We start from the raw sequence: 18224 nt of genomic DNA, 5'->3' as shown, positions 1-18224 counted from the left end.
TGCGTTAACAGGAACTTTTATGCTATTAATTATAGAGAAGCCACTTTGCAATTATAAACAAGACCATAATTCCCATTAATTGGAATTATTCTTGAACGTAGTAAATAAGACTTTTATTTTGACAGACGCTGATTTATTCTAGAATCTGATCACCGATTGGTCAGTTTGCACAGCGACGTCGCTCACGTCATTACGCGTTCTTCTGGCGGACTTTTTCAAAATGGAGGAAATGCAAACATTTTGGAAGGGAATACAAATATACCGATTAAATGCATTTTTATACATCATGCTCAAGTCAAACCATCGCACATTTACGGAAAAATAAGGATATTTTGAACAGAATAAGCGAATCGTCGGACTGAGGAGGTTATGAAGTGAAAATGAGTGTTTCAATCGGTGACAAGATTGAGGTAAGAAGCGCGGCCGCTTGCAGCTCGATAGACTATTTAATTACATTCTAAGGTTCTATGTATATTTTAAGTTCCCAAAAACAGCTAACATGTTCCCTTGTACGTCTTTACGTAACGTTAGGTTTGTTTTGCTTTCGTTCTATCAAGTTTGGGAAACATTGAAAACATAATGTTAAACGGACGAAACTTCAATTAATACTTTTAAAGCAGCAAGTCATTCTGATAGCGGGTTCTGGACCTCGCCTTCTGTTCGTCCCTCTGCGGTATATTTAGTGCATCAAAAGTGTTTTGGGAATTAGGAGCGTGGAGACGGTTGCTAGGCGACGCGCGGCAGCGTCAGGTAGAGTCGCGGGAGGAGAGCGCGAGAGTGATGAACAGATGTCACTGTCAGATGCAGGTAACTAGCGACGCGTCAACAAACACTGCACACTGTGCTGTCGCCTTGATCCGTGATCGAAACACTGCATGAGACATGTTGGAAGTGATTCATTCACTCCTGCTAAATATGACTGCGAAAGCAAAAGATCCACATGAGGACCGAATTTTGGCTTCATCTGTGGGTCTTAGAATCGAGGTAGGAGATTTCATTCCGAGGTTTAGTGGCGAAGAAACTCTCAAGGGGACAAGCTCGAGCTCTTGAAATGATCTTATTTTATATCTGTGTTATTCTGCCATCTAATGCAAACAATTATCTTGTGTTTCAGGACTTCAAGGTGCTCACCTTGTTGGGTAAAGGCTCTTTTGCATGCGTGTACAGAGCAAAATCTGTAAACACAGGCTTGGAGGTGGCAATCAAAATGGTAAGAGTACATTGCGCTGTTTAATTAACCATAGTGCCAGGGTTGTGGTCTGTGGGTCTTAGAATCGAGGTAGGAGATTTCATTCCGAGGTTTAGTGGCGAAGAAACTCTCAAGGGGACAAGCTCGAGCTCTTGAAATGATCTTATTTTATATCTGTGTTATTCTGCCATCTAATGCAAACAATTATCTTGTGTTTCAGGACTTCAAGGTGCTCACCTTGTTGGGTAAAGGCTCTTTTGCATGCGTGTACAGAGCAAAATCTGTAAACACAGGCTTGGAGGTGGCAATCAAAATGGTAAGAGTACATTGTGCTGTTTAATTAACCATAGTGCCAGGGTTGTGGCTGTACAGCATCTGTTCAAAACCGTTCACTGTGCCCCGTGTGTATTTGCAGATTGACAAGAAGGCCATGCACAAAGCTGGCATGGTGCAGAGAGTCATTAATGAGGTGGAGATTCAGTGTCGGTTAAAGCATCCGTCGATTCTTGAGGTGAGTCCTAAACCCTCATCACAGACCCACCAGACTTACTGCAGTTCAACTGATGCTCATGCTGTCATGTGTACGATGAATCTGAATCAATTATATTGACAGTTTCTTTTACTTTTTAATGTAAAAGAAGAATTGTATAGTTCTGTACAGGTCATTAAAATCCTAAAATGTCACATAAAAATGCTGGAAGATTTTATAGTGGTTTTATTTTGCTTATTTCATTGGCTACAGCAGTAGTTTTTAGCCTTTTTGACTGCAAGGCCCCATTATCCACATAAATTGTTCCATAAATTACTTTTTAGGATGAACTTTTTAGAGCTGATTGTTCTTTAAGGTTCCCACTCTTTTTAACCAGTGAATTTACATGACTTTTCCAGCTGTTGCTGTAGTAGTTTCCATGTTTTACTGATTAAGGTTAAGGATTTTAAAGAATATATATATATTTTTTTTTTTTATTCACAATTTCTACCTGATAAAATGTTTTAGGGCTTGGCATGACTAGAATTTTTTTTTTTATTATGCAAATGTTAATAAAAAATTATAATTATTATTTGAAATGATAAATATTAATTATTATATATATATATACATACACACACACACACACACACACATATATATATACACACACACATACACACACACACACACACACACATATATATATACACACACACATACACACACACACACACACACACATATATATATATATATGTGTATATATATATATATATGTGTGTGTGTATATATAAGTATTATTTATAATAAAATGTATAAATGAGATAAAATAAGATTAAATTGCCTGACTTTTCTAGTTCTAGAAATCACACTTCAATTCTTTTTAAGATTTTTCATGACAGTGGGAACCCTGGTTCAAAAAAATGGGGGTGAATAATAAGAAATTATATATATAAACAGGAAAGAAATATTTAAATTTTGTAGCTGTTTTAGCCATTTTAACATGTTGAGAATTAGTGGTTTAGAAGTAGAACGATATCAGTCTTTGTGAGGATCTTATTGAAGACATTAGAACACTAATAATTCTATTATATTATAAAATAAAATTATTCCATTGTCCTCATTTGTAAGTAGCTTTGGATAAAAGCGCCTGCTAAATGACTAAATGTGAATGTATTAGATATTTGATTTAAAACAAAATAATAAATAAATAATCGTTAAAATAACTGGAAATGCTGTGGACATGTCAGGAATCCACTGGACAAAAATTGTGGAAACCCTGACTGCGTTAATAGACATGATAATATAAAATTATATAAAATATAAAAAATTATTTGATAAGATTAGAATATAGAGTAATGAGTAGAATTCTGCTTTTTGCATTTATGTTTCTTACTAGCAGCACTGCAATACTGTCATATAGATATGGATTGAAGAAAGAACTAGATGCAGCATGTGCATAACTTATGCAGCAATTGTGGAATATGATATTATTGTGCATATTATGCATTTTGCAGTATTTGGAGGAATCCGCCATCCTGAAGGGTTTTCATTCAAAAAGTAGATATTGACTAATCCTCTTATTTTCTCTTTCCTGACTCAAGCTGTACAATTACTTTGAGGACAGTAATTATGTGTACCTGGTTCTGGAGATGTGTCACAATGGGGAGATGAGCCGCTACCTGAAGGAGAGGAAGAGACCTTTCACCGAGGAAGAGGGTGAGTGCTTCATGTTCATGCACTTACTCACTTTTGAACAAACAATTATTAATATATTAAAATAATCCAAGTCAAAATGCTAAAAATTAATACATTTTGTTTTAAATTGAAGAACGTAAAAAAAAGCTTTGCCATAATTACAGCCAAAGATATTGCTGTGTCTTGCCTTTAAACACTGTTTTCAGTTTTTATTTAGATTTTTGTTTATCAACAGCGAGGCACTTCATGCATCAGATCGTGAAGGGAATGCTGTACCTCCACACTCATGGGATCATGCACAGGGATCTGACCTTGTCCAACCTCCTGCTCACCACCAGCATGAACATTAAAATCGCAGACTTTGGTTTGGCGACACAGCTCAAGCTTCCCAGTGAGAAGCACTTCACCATGTGTGGCACTCCAAACTACATTTCACCTGAGGTGGCTACACGCAGCGCTCACGGCCTGGAGTCGGATGTTTGGTCACTGGGCTGCATGTTTTACGCCTTCCTCACGGGCAGACCTCCCTTTGACACGGACACTGTGAAACACACCCTCAATAAGGTGGTTCTGGGAGAATATCAGATGCCCACTCACATATCAGCAGAAGCTCAGGAACTGATTCAGCAGCTCTTGCAAAAGAACCCGGCCCTCAGGCCCAGTCTCTCCGCAGTGCTGGACCACTCATTTATGACTCAAACCGGGCCCACCGTAAGCAAAGACTCTGGGAGCAGTGATGGAGGGTCCATAGACAGCGGCATAGCCACCATATCCACAGCCTCCAATGCCACCAATAGCAGCAGCAGCAGCCGGCTACAGAGGAAAACTAGGCAGGTGATTGGACATCCCTTGCCCAATCGCATGGCGCCGATCCCCAGCCACTCCCATCATTCCACCAGCTCCAGTTTTAAGAGCGGGCAAGATTGGCAGCCACATTTGCAAGATGATTTATCAAGGATGGGTATTGGTAGAGTTCCCATGGGTGCTGACAGCGGAAGGCCTCATTCTCGCTACTTGAGACGTGCTCATTCATCAGATCGATCCGGCACTGGGTTTAGCAACACTCCACAGGAGGCGGAGCTGGAGAGATGCCACTCGGAAGAGATGCTTCCAGGGTCCGGACGATTATTTCCGTCAACCTCCAGCTACAGAAACATGCCCCATGGCTACTCTGAGCATAGGCGCCTGCCTTCTCCACCTGTAAAACAGCCTGCAAAGTAAGAGGCGGTGCGATATATTCTATAATAAATTACATTATAAATATAAGTATTTTTTTGTAATTAGTGCTTTTGTGTTTTTTTTTCTCCCCTCTTCCTCAGTCTGGGATCATCTTTCTCTACATCCACCCATTCAATGAGACCACAAATGCCTGATTCTCAATCGCAGGCCTGGTTCAGCAGTGATGGTAATATTGCCATCGGAATTCTGAGCTTTTTTTTATAGAATATTTCAGCAAAAATTAACATTCTGGCATCGTTTACTCACTCTTGTGTCATTCTAAACCTGTGGAGCCCCGCACATGACCAGGGTTATTATAGTTAACTAAAACCATTAACAAAATTACTTCATATAAGATATACTATAGTTATTTTATTACAGCCAGTTGCCCAGAAAACATTTCTAATTTTCATTTAGTTTAACTTGCACTAAAATATGTACTGAAATAAATAAATAACTTTAAAGATATTTAAAATCCCACAAAAACGAATACAATTTACAAAAAGATTGAAAAAAGTTACCAAAACAGTAACTAAATTTAACAAAAATGAACAGAAAATATAAAAATAAAAACTTCAGTAGATATTGTGGCCATAAATTAAGAATGAATGACTTCGTAATTAGTGGCCATGTTTGATTATAAGTTCCCTTATTTAATATAAATCATTGTCATGTTGTACTAATTTGTTCCCTTGTTTTTTTATATTTATTTTTGTCGTCTTTGCCTTTTTTTTTTATTAGGACAGGACAGTGTAGAGCAGACAGGAAGAGAAGTGGGAGAGGGAGATGGGATTGGGAAAGGTAACGCAACAGCTATTGGTGCCGACTGTTCCCTTGTTTTAATTTACTTAAATTGTGGCCATGATTCTCTAGAATATAAGGGTGCTTTCACACTTGGTTCGATTGCTTGGTCCGAACCCGAGTTTGATTGCTCCCCCCTCCCCCTGCCCCCGCTGGACTGTTCACACATTATATTATTTGGGTCCGAACCACGGTTCGTTTGCATCATCAAGCCAACAGCTGTTTACCCCGTTTCTTAGTAACGATGGCGCAGGAAAAGACGTCAAAATGCGTAGCAAGGCTCTCTTCAATTTTATATTCATGTTTTTGAACCGTTGGTTCTGTTTCCAAAGCTTCAGTATATAACGGCACTTACGTCTTCCTTACGAATGTACTGCAAATGCTCTAAAGTACTCTGAAGGGGAACAGAAATGAGATATACAGCTCTCTGCTTGCAGCGCGTCAGTCACACTCGTCAAGAAAGTGAGTGAAACACACACAAACACACATTTTTATCAAATAATTTCGTCATTAATAGCGGTTCACTTTTTACTTAAATTGTGGCCATGATTCTCTAGAATATAAGGGTGCTTTCACACTTGGTTCGATTGCTTGGTCCGAACCCGAGTTTGATTGCTCCCCCCTCCCCCTGCCCCCGCTGGACTGTTCACACATTATATTATTTGGGTCCGAACCACGGTTCGTTTGCATCATCAAGCCAACAGCTGTTTACCCCGTTTCTTAGTAACGATGGCGCAGGAAAAGACGTCAAAATGCGTAGCAAGGCTCTCTTCAATTTTATATTCATGTTTTTGAACCGTTGGTTCTGTTTCCAAAGCTTCAGTATATAACGGCACTTACGTCTTCCTTACGAATGTACTGCAAATGCTCTAAAGTACTCTGAAGGGGAACAGAAATGAGATATACAGCTCTCTGCTTGCAGCGCGTCAGTCACACTCGTCAAGAAAGTGAGTGAAACACACACAAACACACATTTTTATCAAATAATTTCGTCATTAATAGCGGTTCACTTCCGTGATTTGGTACGATTGCATTCACATCAGCAGCGAACCGTACCCCAGACCACCCTTTTTTAAGCCGACTCGGGTTCGGTTCGCGGGTGTGCACCCGAGTTCGGAAGACCGCGTTCACATCATCCAAACGTACCGAACTCTGACGTCAATCGAACCCGGGTGCGCACCAAAAGTGCTAGTGTGAAAGCACGGAGATATTTTGTAGCGTGTCCATGCTTTTCATTTAGTACAATGAGAATACATGCCGATTCACACTGCCAAAAGTATCATAAAAGTATAAAAACCTCATTAAAGTAGTCCATGCAATATGTATTCCATGCACTATATTTCCAATCTCCTGAAGCTATATCATAGATTTTTCTAAGAAACGGAACATGAGAGAAGCAGTGCTGTTTAACATCAATGATGCCAAACTTGTTTTGGCACTTCATGAGGTGTCATGTTTAAATATACGCAAACATAAATGAGATTTTTAAAAGCTGTGCCAGAGTCTAGTAACTTACATTTTGATTTTGCTCAAAGCTTTTATTTAGCTCCATAATACTTGAAATGTAATTCTTGAGACATATAAATTGCGTTTATGGTTATATGGAAAACATCAATGTGAATAATCTTCAGAACACTTTTTTGCTGAATGGAAGAAAGAAATTCATACAGGTTTAGAAGGACATCGGTAAATGATGCTAGAATGTTTTTGGGTGAGGTATCTCTTTATTACGACCTATTTGAAAAGTTTTCCATATTGAGACATTTTAAACCTCAAAACATTTTTACTTTTAGAGCCGTTCAAGAGGCCGGCAGACCTGAGCAGTCACAGCAGCAGTGGGAGTTTCCCATCTGGACGAGGGCCGGCCGGGACACAAACCTCCTGCAGTGACAAGCCCAGCGGCCTTCACTCTCAGCAGCAACCAAACCTTTTCCCCCACAACAATCCAGGGCCCTGCAGGGAAGATGGGTTTGGATCAGGACACGTGTCAGAATCTCAGGGCTACTCGGACACACCGTTTCTGGGTCCACCCCTCTCCAAAGGCAAAGCAAACACAGAGAAGGAGAAAGTGTGCCCTAAGAAGAGCTTCCCTCCACTCTGTGCTGCCAGACTCAAGCCTATTAGGCAAAAGACCAAAAACGCTGTGGTGAGTCAAGCCATTTATGTTTTGCCTAGTGAAACCATACGCCCGTCTCACTTTAAGCTGCTTGCGGTGGGCCCTGTAAGTTATAAGCTAGAATTGTTGATTTAGAACATGATGTAACAGGGTGTGTATTTCCTCTTTAGGTCAGTATCCTGGATTCTGGAGAGGTGTGTATGGAGCTGCTGAAGGGACAAGGAGCTCAGGAGAGAGTCAAAGAAGTACTTAGGATATCCTGTGATGGATCCATGGTGAGGGACTAAAAACTCAATAATTATTTTAATGTGATTGATGGAATACATACTACTGTAGACATTTTTGGGGTCAGTAAGAATTTTATTCAGATGCATTAAATTGATAAAAAAAGTGCCTGTAAGGACAAGTATAATGTTATAATGTAAGATTTCTATTTCAAATAAATTGTTCTTTTAAACTTTCTATCTATCATCAAAGAAAATTGTTTCAGTCTCCACAAAAATATTACGCTGCACAACTGTTTTTAACATTAATATCAAGAAATGATACCAAATCACCATATTAGAATGATTTCTGAATATATAAGAAGTATTTTATTCTCACCAAGACTGCATTTATTTGATCAAAAATCAATTTTCTTTTAAAAATGTCCTTTTCAGCAGCCGTTACTCCAGTCTTCAGTGTCACATGATCCTTCAGAAATCATTCTAATATGCTGATTTGCTGCTCAAGAAACATTTCTATGAATGATTATTATCAATGTTGAATACACTTTAACTATTTAACCGTATTACATTTTTGCCAGGAAATTTGATAAATAGAACATTTGAAGTCTTACTGGCCCCTAACGTTTAAACAGTATAGTGCAGCCCATCTCAGAAAAAAAAAAAAAAGATTTATCAAAAAATTTTATTTTCAGATAATTTTTGTAATTCATCTATTTGGATTGCAAAGCAGATTTGCATATTGCATTTATTATTGTTGTAGCATGAATAATAAGAAGGGCAAAAAGAAGAATGCATATTTTGTTTTGAACGTCGTAGCCTGATGATTAAAAATTCTAAAGAGATCTGACAATCTCTAATTCATATGCTCTTTTTGTTATCAACTGTGTTGTTAGGTGACAGTGTATCAGCCCAATGAAGGGAAAGGCTTCCCTGTGCTGGACCACCCCCCCTCACCCCCTGAAGACATTCTCATCTGCAGCTATGAGGACTTACCAGGTACAGCACCACACAAGACTTCAGTAAAGTGATGACAAACGTTTGAAAGTGTTTAAAATATTCATTATTATTCAACACCGTTTCTCAGCTAACTCTATTAACATGAAAAGCATGGCATTAAACTTGCTTGCATTTACTGCAGAAAAATACTGGAAGAAATATCAGTATGCCACGAAGTTTGTCCAGTTGGTGAAATCAAAGACCCCTAAAGTCACACTGTACACAAAATTTGCCAAGTGCATGCTGATGGAGAACACTCCTAATGCAGACCTGGAGGTGTGCTTCTACGATGGTGAGCAACACAGATGTTTCAGTGTGTAGTGCAGAGTGTAGCCGATTTAAGAAACTTTTGTTTTCATCCTTTAGGTGCAAAAACCCATAAGACGAGCGAGCAGGTGCGTGTGGTGGAGAAGAACGGGAAATCGTATACGGTGAAGGGTGACGTTGGGCTGAGCGGACTGAGTCCTGAGTGTAGACTCTACATGGAGCTCTCTGAGGAGGTACTGTATCAATGCATCATGTTTTCTACTGTGTGAAAGCATGACATTGATGTTCTGCATTTTGATAGGTGCACATTCAATGCTTGCATGTTTATTTTACGACTCTCAAAGGTAGGGCTGGACAATAATTCGATATCAATATGTATCGCGATATAATTTTTTTCAATAACGGTGATATGATTTTTAAACGCATTTCCGATTTTTTTGGGAAAGAAATTATAGAAATTAATACTTTTATTTAGCACGGATGCTTAAAATTGATCAAAAGTGATGATAAAGGCATTTATAATGTTACAAAAGATTTCTATTTCAGATAAATAGTGTTCATATCGATATCGGAATTATATCGTATCGACCGAAATTAAGAAATATATCGTGATATCAATTTTGGCCATATCGTCCAGCCCTACTCAAAGGTCAGGTGGTACTGCTTGCTACATTGCTCTTCCTGCTATTACAGTGCTAACCAAGATTTAGGGCTGTCGAGATTCGTCGATTTTATTAGACTATTCGATTTTTTAAAATCCTCGACTTCATTTTGCTCGCGTCAACTAACCGGCAAAATACCGGAAGTGGCGCATTTCACGGATGAGAATCCATAAAACACATTATACTGTTTCTCAAGGCTGCATGGTATATTAAACCCATTTAAAAATCATAATTAAGCATAATTGTGAATTCACAAACGCTACGATTTAATTAATTATATGCAATGCTGTTCTAATACAGTATATGCGCTTTAATTATTTACATGCGTGTAGGTTAAGTACATGCGTCACACAGCGGCTCCGTTCTCAGTAGTTCCACAGGAACTGTTATCATTTACATGTGTAGAGCGGCTCAAACGCCATCTCTGCATGTTGTTGTGAGTTTGGGTTTATTATAACGTTCATCTGGGAACGCAACATGCGCCATTTCATCAGATTTGTAAGGTAAATCATTTATAAATCTATGCAAACACAGGAGAATACATTGCGGTTTCAAAATAAAAGCTCAAACCCTCACCCCGACTTTACACGTTTTGATGTCCACATATTCTTTTAATTACAGTGGCTATAGCATTTCTGTCCTAAAGAAATGGCCAAATATTAAAGATTAAGTGGACATTTGAATGAAATGGTGCTTGGTCAATATCAAACAAGGATTAGATCGCACAGTAATGTGTAAAAATAATCATCAGGCCGTTGGCACCCTCTGCAGGCCTTTGTTGTAATGCACAATGTACATTAGCTCTATTGTTTATAATACATTATGTATTTGAACAGTTTTGTTCAATAAAACCATATGATTTCTTGCTTTTGATACTTTATTTGAACTAATTATTATTTCCTCATTGCTATTATATATGTATTTTAAGTAATTTTAAAGGCTATTGTTCACTTACATCTATTTTTATTACCACAAAAAAATTTATTATAATTATAGGGCCCTATGAAATCCGTTTTATTTCCAAATTCAGTTTTGTTCCATTTTCATTTTTGTGGTTAAATGGTTCAATTAAATTGTATTAATCAAAAAGCCTGTCTAATTAATTGAGTTTTACAGTTTTATCTGTACCAAATTCTGTTTTCCATTATTTTCTGGATTCCATTTTAATGGTACCATTCAATTTTAATAATCAAAAGCATCTCCAATTAATTAATTTTATATAAAAAATGTTTTTGTCATTCTTACACTATAATACTGAAATTTGATTTAAGTGATTTGGACTATGAGATGGATGCACTTTACTTTTGCTTTAAAAAAAGGATTTCATAGAAATTTGGATTTCATTTGGTTTAATAAAATATAGTTTAATAAAATATTCTTAAGTAAAATTTAGATTTTTTTTATTTTTATTTGCAGGAAATTAATCGTTTAGATTAATCGATAAATGAGTCGATAGATTAATCTAAATAAAAATAGTAATTAGTGGCAGCCCTACCAAGATTCAAACTTGTTTTTTGGTGTTTTTCTCAGGGGCATCGAATGTGTCTGTCTTTGGAAGCGGCCATCACTGCCGAGGAGCAGAGAAGCACTAAAAACACTCCATTCTTTCCCATCATTATCGGCAGGTGAGGATTAAAATCTGTCAGCAGAGCTAAAAACCCTCTTGGTTGAGATGAAAATCATGCATGAAGTTCATCTCTCATTCACCATCTTATTCTTCACCAGGAGAGCCACCAATCCAGCGTTTTCAGCTTCTCAGCCTCCGTGTTCGTCTGAGTCTTGCCCAGCAGCACCTGCAGAGGTGGCTCAGGTGTGCCTCAGTCCGCCCCAGCCCCCCCACATCACGCCATCAGTACGTCATGCATGCACATTAACCCAAAGGATTTTATATGGGATTTCAGAGTGCGTCCCACTTTAAAATGAAATGTTTCATTCAGTATCTTATGTCTTTCCCTCTAGATGATTTCCTATGCGGGATCGGACTTCACCACAGCTAGTGTGGCTAAAGGCAGCTCACCCCAATCAGGCAAAGATGAACGCACAGTTAACTCAGGAAAGGTGCTCAAGTCCATTTTTGTGCCTAACGTTGGCTGGGCCTCTCAGGTAAAGTGTTTGACTGGATAGTTTAGAAAGATTTCTTTTTTTTAATTGTTATTTTTAGTTAAATAATTCTAGTTAATAATGAGTGCGTGTAATATATATGTGACCCTGGACCACAAAACCAGTCATAAGGGTCAATTTTTTTTAAATTGAGATGTATACATCATCTGAAAGATGAATAAATAAGCTTTCCATTGATGTATAGTTTGTTATGATAGGACAATATTTGATCGAGATACAACTATTTGACAATCTGGAATCTGAGGGTGCAAAAAAATCAAAATACTGAGAAAATCTCCTTTAAAGTTGTCCAAATGAAGTCCTTAGCAATGCATATTACTAATCAAAAATTACGTTTTGATATATTTACAAACTATCTTTACTTAATATCCTAATGATGTTTGGCATAAAACAACGATCGATAATTTTGTGTATTGTACAAAATGTAATGTATTGTTGGCAATTGCTACAAATATACCCATGCTACTTATGACTGATTTTATGGTCCAGGGTCTCACACACACACACACACACACACACACACACACACATACACTTTTTGAAAACAAGGAACTGTGTGTGCTTATGTATACACTGCTATTTGTTTTCAAAAAGTATCAATTTCTTTTGTACTGTTCACAACCTTTTGAACGGTGTTTTGCATATATGTACAGTATATAAAAAATTACTTATGTTATTATTATTATTTATTAACTTATTGACGTGTTAGTATTTTTTGTTATTTATTATTCATTATCACTTTTTATTTATTATATCTCATTATCTCCGTCAAATACTATAAAAATATTTTTAATGAATTCAATTATATATATATATATGTGTGTGTGTATGTATGTAATAGTAGTAGCATTTAAGTGTTTATTTATTTATATTTTTAGTTAACTACTGGTGAGGTATGGGTTCAGTTTAATGATGGATCCCAGCTGATGGTCCAAGTTGGTGTCTCTTGCATCACTTTTACTTCCCCTGATGGACACATCACCAGGTAAAGCTTGTTATTAAGAAACAAATATTAAACTGCATTTGCAATGTATGGAACGTCATAATCCAATTGCATATCATTTTGTTACTTGCAAAACAAGGCCAAGGACATTTAAAAGACTGTAATTGAGGTCTGTTTTTGATTTGATGTTGTGTTTAAGAATGAATGCTGGCAGAGATACTGTTCTGAATTCTTATGTTTTTTGTTTCTTTGTTTCAGGTATAAAGAGAATGAGAAGTTACCAGAGCTGGTCAAAGAGAAGCTCCACTGTCTCTCCACCATCCTGGGCCTCCTCGCCAGTCCTGCTGTCAGATGCTGATGAGCCCTGAACACAAATAAACCTGTTCATATGATCTGTGCAGCGCTGTCGGAAGCACTTCTGCTTTTTTACGTCTCATTCTCATAAATGTGCTTCGAGTGTTTGTAAATACATTTTTTAAACATTTGTACATATAGTCCCAAAGATTATGAAAATGCTATATTTTTATGTTGTACATAATGGGCTTCCTGTCTTCGTGTTGTGTATTAAGTTTGTGCGTAGTGCCTTTATTTTTGTGTACCAGTTCGACTCGGCACTTCAATGAAATGTTAGCTGTACAAACATACAAGCATTAAAAATCTGCTTCCTGGTGTATTATTGCTTTTTTGTGTCTTCTGTGTTTATTTAAAGCACATGTGGGCAGGATTTATCATACTGTTCAGCTGCTTACTGATAATGACAAAATGCAAACTGACAAGATATCGTAGTCTTTCACTCCAAAATCTAAAGGTAAGAATATATATTCTTATATAAGAATATATATTTTTTAATAAAGATATTTCAGTTTCCTGTTGCAATGCAAAAAAAATCTCATGCACAAAGTATTTTTTTTTTGTAAAAAAGGTACATTTGTGACTCACTTGTAGTTATAATTGTAGTTTAAAAAAAATTCATAATAGTACATTTATTGAGTTTATTATTCTATTTATAAAATAATGTTTAAAAAATAAATACTGTTTAAAAATTTGGGGTCTGTTTTTTTTTCTCTTAAGAATTCTCTCTTATGCTTCCCATAGGCTGCATTTGTTTTTTTAATCAAAAATACAGTAAAATATTGTAATATTCTGAAATATTATTACAATTAAAGTAGCTATTTTCTTTTTAAAAGGCTTTAGTGTCACATGTTCCTTTAGAAATCACTCTAATATGCTAATTTAGTCATCAATAAACATTTCCAGTTATTATAAATGTTGAATATATATATAAATATATATGTATTCAACATTTGTATATTTCCATTTATTATGTTCGAATACTTTAATACAATAAATATATTGTCTAGAGAGGATTTTTGTTACTGTGAATGAGATGAGTTGTAAGTTTTTATACCCAATTTTTTTGTAAGTAATATACCCAACATATCCAGACACCGAAACATAAGAACTTCATCTGTTTTAGGATCTTTTAAGGACATTTTATTATTGTGTATACAATAAATACAACACCTGCTGTTTACAAAGCCTGATTTATAACGGTCAACTTTTTTATAAGACACTTTGAACACATATTTTCCATTTCATTCTCAAAACATAAATCAGCGCAAAAACAACTACACGAGTGACGGTCAGACATGAGCTTCTCACGGAGAGAGACTGCGGTGCACTGGCGCCCCCTTGCGGCATAACTCACAGCGGATAATTCACGAACCTCCTGTCATGCTTGTTCAGGAGGAACATACACACGCGCGCGCGATCCAGACTGAACTGAGCCCAGCCCCACCTCAGGAGGAGGCTGTGCTCGCTCTCTAGGTGTCTGGATTGAGAGCAGACCGCATTCGATCCATCTGATCATCACCAGAGCGCCTTTAATTCGCAGTCTCAGCGACAGACAGACAGCAACACGAGTCATGGAGACCAGACTGCCCTCCAGCTAGCTAACTGCTATCCGACCGGAGCCCGAAAACATGCGCTAGACAGGTATTTACCCTGCTGCATCTGCTCTTTCAGTGTGTCCACAGGGGAGAAAACACGACTTGAAGATTTCTGACATCCATCAGTGAGACTTGCGATGATCTGAATCGGAAAGTAGGTGGAGTGCTAGCTTGCTCGCGCTGCTGTTGAATGGGTCGTTTATGGCGGATTTCACGAGTCCATTCCGGGGTCTCTTAGTATTGCTTTCTGTTTTGAAAAATGAGCAGAATATATATAAAGGGCAGATTCAGCTGTATTTCTATTCTGAAGCAATGGTACAGTGAGAGTAAGACTTAAACCAGAATATAATCATGGGCTGTGTCTTCAATCCTAGTGAGCTGCCTTCCTGGACAGCATTGCTGGGCATCACGGCGCTTTCGAACGATCGGAAAGTTTCAGCTCTCTCTTGAAGCATCGAATCTTCGAATCAGAGTCGACCTGGTCTGTGATTCATCGAATGTTCGAATCTTCAGACTTACAACTTTTCGTCGATTATTCGACTAGAACCTTGTAATTTGATGCATTGATTTATTTTTAGCCTGAAGCTCGAACTCGTCCTTTATGCTTTCAGTGTTCGAACTCGCATAATTAATCCGATGTTCAAATAGAATTTTAAATCCAGGTTGTGAATGGAATTTTTGCAAATGCTTGTTGTGAGTCATTTAAAAAAACAGATGTTTGAACTTGCAAATGCTGCATTGAATGTTTAAAAAGAAAGTCCGAACGTGCATAGCCTATGATTCATGGATGTTGGACTTGAATGTCTGGACTTGCAATGGCAAATTATGAGTAGAATGCTTCAATTTAATGTTTAAACTCTCAGATGATCGAATATGTTTCATTTAAATGCTTAAATCAAATATTTCAAATTCACATAACGATGCATCGTGCTTGAATGAAATCTTAAAAATGAACATCTAATGTTCAAAATGAACTTTAACAACTATAATTAATTTTACATTTCTTTTACAGTTTACATTTGAAATGGGGTATAATGCATTGTATTGTATGATCAAAATGATTTTTTTTAAATTGCATGTGATGATTTTTAAATCAAATTCATCATTCCATTATGTTTTGTATTAAACATGCGTATGATGCATCTAATATTTAAATCAAGCAGATGATCGAATATGTTTCATTTAAATGCTTAAATCAAATATTTCAAATTCACATAACGATGCATCGTGCTTGAATGAAATCTTAAAAATGAACATCTAATGTTCAAAATGAACTTTAACAACTATAATTAATTTTACATTTCTTTTACAGTTTACATTTGAAACGGGGTATAATGCATTGTATTGTATGATCAAAATGATTTTTTTAAATTGCATGTGATGATTTTTAAATCAAATTCATCATTCCATTATGTTTTGTATTAAACATGCGTATGATGCATCTAATATTTAAATCAAACTCGCATGTTATGAATCTAATTTTGAAATCGAAAGTTTTAACTCGCAAATGTTGCAGCAGCTTTTCGAATCATGCTCTGAATTCACCCATGATTCGTTGAAGATTGCATTGAATTTGCATTGAAGTGAAACTTTACACTTGAATATGATGCTTTTGAATGTTCGAATCAAACATTGTGAATTCACATATTGAATCAAATCTTAAAAAGACGGTTCACCCGAACATGAAAATTCTGTCGTCATTTACTCCCCCTCACGTCGTTCCAAGTTTCTTTCCTCTGTTGACCACAAAAGAAGATATTTTGAAGAATGTTGGTAACCAAGCAGTTGACGGTACCCATTGATTTCCATAGTATGGAAAAAGTACTATGGAAGTCAATGGCTACCAGCAACTGAGGTTACCCGCATTCTTCAAAATATCTTCTAATAACACTGGAAAAAAAGATGCATCCACAATTCAAACTGAGCTTTTTTGCACATTTGCATCAGATTTTTGAATGGTTCAGTTGTCTGAAACAGAATATATAGTGCATTGTTTTGCATGATCAAAACAGATTTTTTGAACTTGCCTTTGATGCATCACACTTTTGAATCAAACCTTTGATTCCCATGATGTTTTGAATTTAATGTTTTAATAGAACATTCAAACTTTTATATGACGCATCTGATGTTTAAAATCAGGTTAGCTAGGAAGTTGACTAGGCTTCTTGTCAAAGCCATGGAGATTCACAGCCCAACTTGAGCACTGGTTTTGTACATTTACAAATACATTTGAGCCTGTCTATTGTTCAGTTTTTGCTGCTGTTCATTTAACACTCATGAAGGTTTGTAATTGAAGGTTCTGATAATAATCTCTGTTGGCTTTGGTTCAGCAGGGTTCTATACGAAGACCGTTTCCTGTTTTCACTGGAGTGACACTGCTGTCACATCTGGCCATCAGAAGCTGAAGATGCAGACTTTCCTGAGAGGCAGACGAGTGGGCTACTGGCTCAGCGAGAAGAAGATGAAGAAACTCAATTTCCTGGCCTTTGCAGAGATGTGCAGGTGAGAGTCGACCATAGATCCATCGGCCTGGATCTCATCCTGCATGTGTTTCCATGGAAGAGCACAGCAGGTGCCTGCTGCACTTGTGGTCAGCGGTTCATCTGAAACAGCTGTTTTCTCTGCCTGCTTTTGTTCCAGTATCAGTCTGTTGCCTGACGGATCGGTGGATAGAGTTGTTTGAATTAAAAAGTGTAACGGGCTTGCTCATGCATGGGGATGTTTTCTTCATTGTGCATGTTAGAATGTACTTTGAACTGTGGTTGAGAAAGATCCAGGAAGGTTGTGTAATACAGTGCAGCAGAGAGGTAGGTTAACATAAGATACATATTAAGACACTGTTTTTTGTGGAAGTGTCTCATAAGCAGAAATGGTTGTTTAGGTTGACAGGCTGTGCATCTGATTTAAAGAAGTGTGCAAATTCTGTGACTCGGATGACACTAAATAATATAGCAAAAATAACACATTTTGCAAGTTTTAAATGGGTTGCTCCAAATGGTACTCTTGTCTGCTATTGGTTGGGTAATGGTTACGCTATTGGTTGAGCTAATCTAGACCGGTTAGGCAGGTCGAGTTACTCAAGCAATCAAAACATAAATTGTTGATGAGAGATTTGTTGATATTTTCTAAGCAATCGATTGCATTTTTTCCCCCCATGTGATCAAAAAAAATCTCATAGACTTGCACTGAATTAAAGACTTAGAGCTACACTTATAAAATATTATTAAGAAAAAAATGATTGGTTCCTATTGTTTTCTTTATACTTATCCATTTATAATTTGTATTCATCAAAAATAACATTTGAAAGCTACTTTGTTAAATCCTAAAAGGTAAGATGTTCAATATTTATAATACTTAATTAAATAATACATATTACTACTACACTATTCTCTTCCATGTCAAATTACTGGGTTGCCAGATAGTTACCAGCAAGTAAATTCTCCAATGATGGTTAATATCGATAGATTCACTAAAACTGCAAATGTTGTTAAACTAAACACATTTCACCCACGAATAACCTTTTTAAGGTGTCTCTACTTAAAAATGAATAAATAGATTAATTTAT

The 18224-nt window shown here is 36.8% G+C and overlaps 2 protein-coding genes across 4 annotated transcripts in view; both read left to right on the top strand.

The window, feature by feature from the left end:
* The first annotated feature begins 185 nt into the window (after positions 1 to 185).
* On the top strand, positions 186 to 13375 carry LOC107586821 (serine/threonine-protein kinase PLK4). 2 transcript variants are annotated; one of them, XM_016274357.1, is made up of 16 exons: positions 186 to 410; positions 1115 to 1210; positions 1605 to 1700; positions 3266 to 3380; positions 3595 to 4576; positions 4679 to 4764; positions 7172 to 7524; positions 7665 to 7769; positions 8615 to 8717; positions 8860 to 9009; positions 9084 to 9217; positions 11177 to 11271; positions 11372 to 11498; positions 11606 to 11749; positions 12646 to 12752; positions 12969 to 13375. In XM_016274357.1, exons 1-16 carry the CDS (start codon positions 381 to 383, stop codon positions 13066 to 13068), a joined length of 2823 nt encoding a protein of 940 aa, XP_016129843.1. In that variant the 5' UTR covers positions 186 to 380; the 3' UTR covers positions 13069 to 13375. The 2 variants fall into 2 exon arrangements, with proteins under 2 accessions (XP_016129843.1, XP_016129844.1); XM_016274358.1 differs by lacking the exons at positions 186 to 410; positions 1115 to 1210 and adding an exon at positions 1411 to 1505.
* A 1038-nt stretch (positions 13376 to 14413) lies between these two features.
* Positions 14414 to 18224, top strand: part of LOC107586822 (inositol-tetrakisphosphate 1-kinase-like) — a 48308-nt gene continuing 44497 nt past the window's right edge. Inside the window, exons 1-2 of one of the 2 annotated variants that reach the window (XM_016274359.1) lie at positions 14414 to 14705; positions 16993 to 17161. In XM_016274359.1, the coding sequence (XP_016129845.1) occupies positions 17067 to 17161 (95 nt within the window). In that variant the 5' untranslated portion in view covers positions 14414 to 14705; positions 16993 to 17066. Of the gene's footprint in view, positions 14706 to 16989; positions 17162 to 18224 lie in introns of both variants that reach the window. The other variant, XM_016274360.1, reaches the window with a different exon arrangement.

Source organism: Sinocyclocheilus grahami, unplaced genomic scaffold (assembly GCF_001515645.1).
Source record: "Sinocyclocheilus grahami isolate Dianchi unplaced genomic scaffold, SAMN03320097.WGS_v1.1 scaffold86.1, whole genome shotgun sequence".
Lineage (NCBI taxonomy): Eukaryota > Metazoa > Chordata > Actinopteri > Cypriniformes > Cyprinidae > Sinocyclocheilus > Sinocyclocheilus grahami.
The sequence above is the reverse complement of the archived record's forward strand: the minus strand, read 5'-3'. Positions and strand labels throughout refer to the sequence as shown.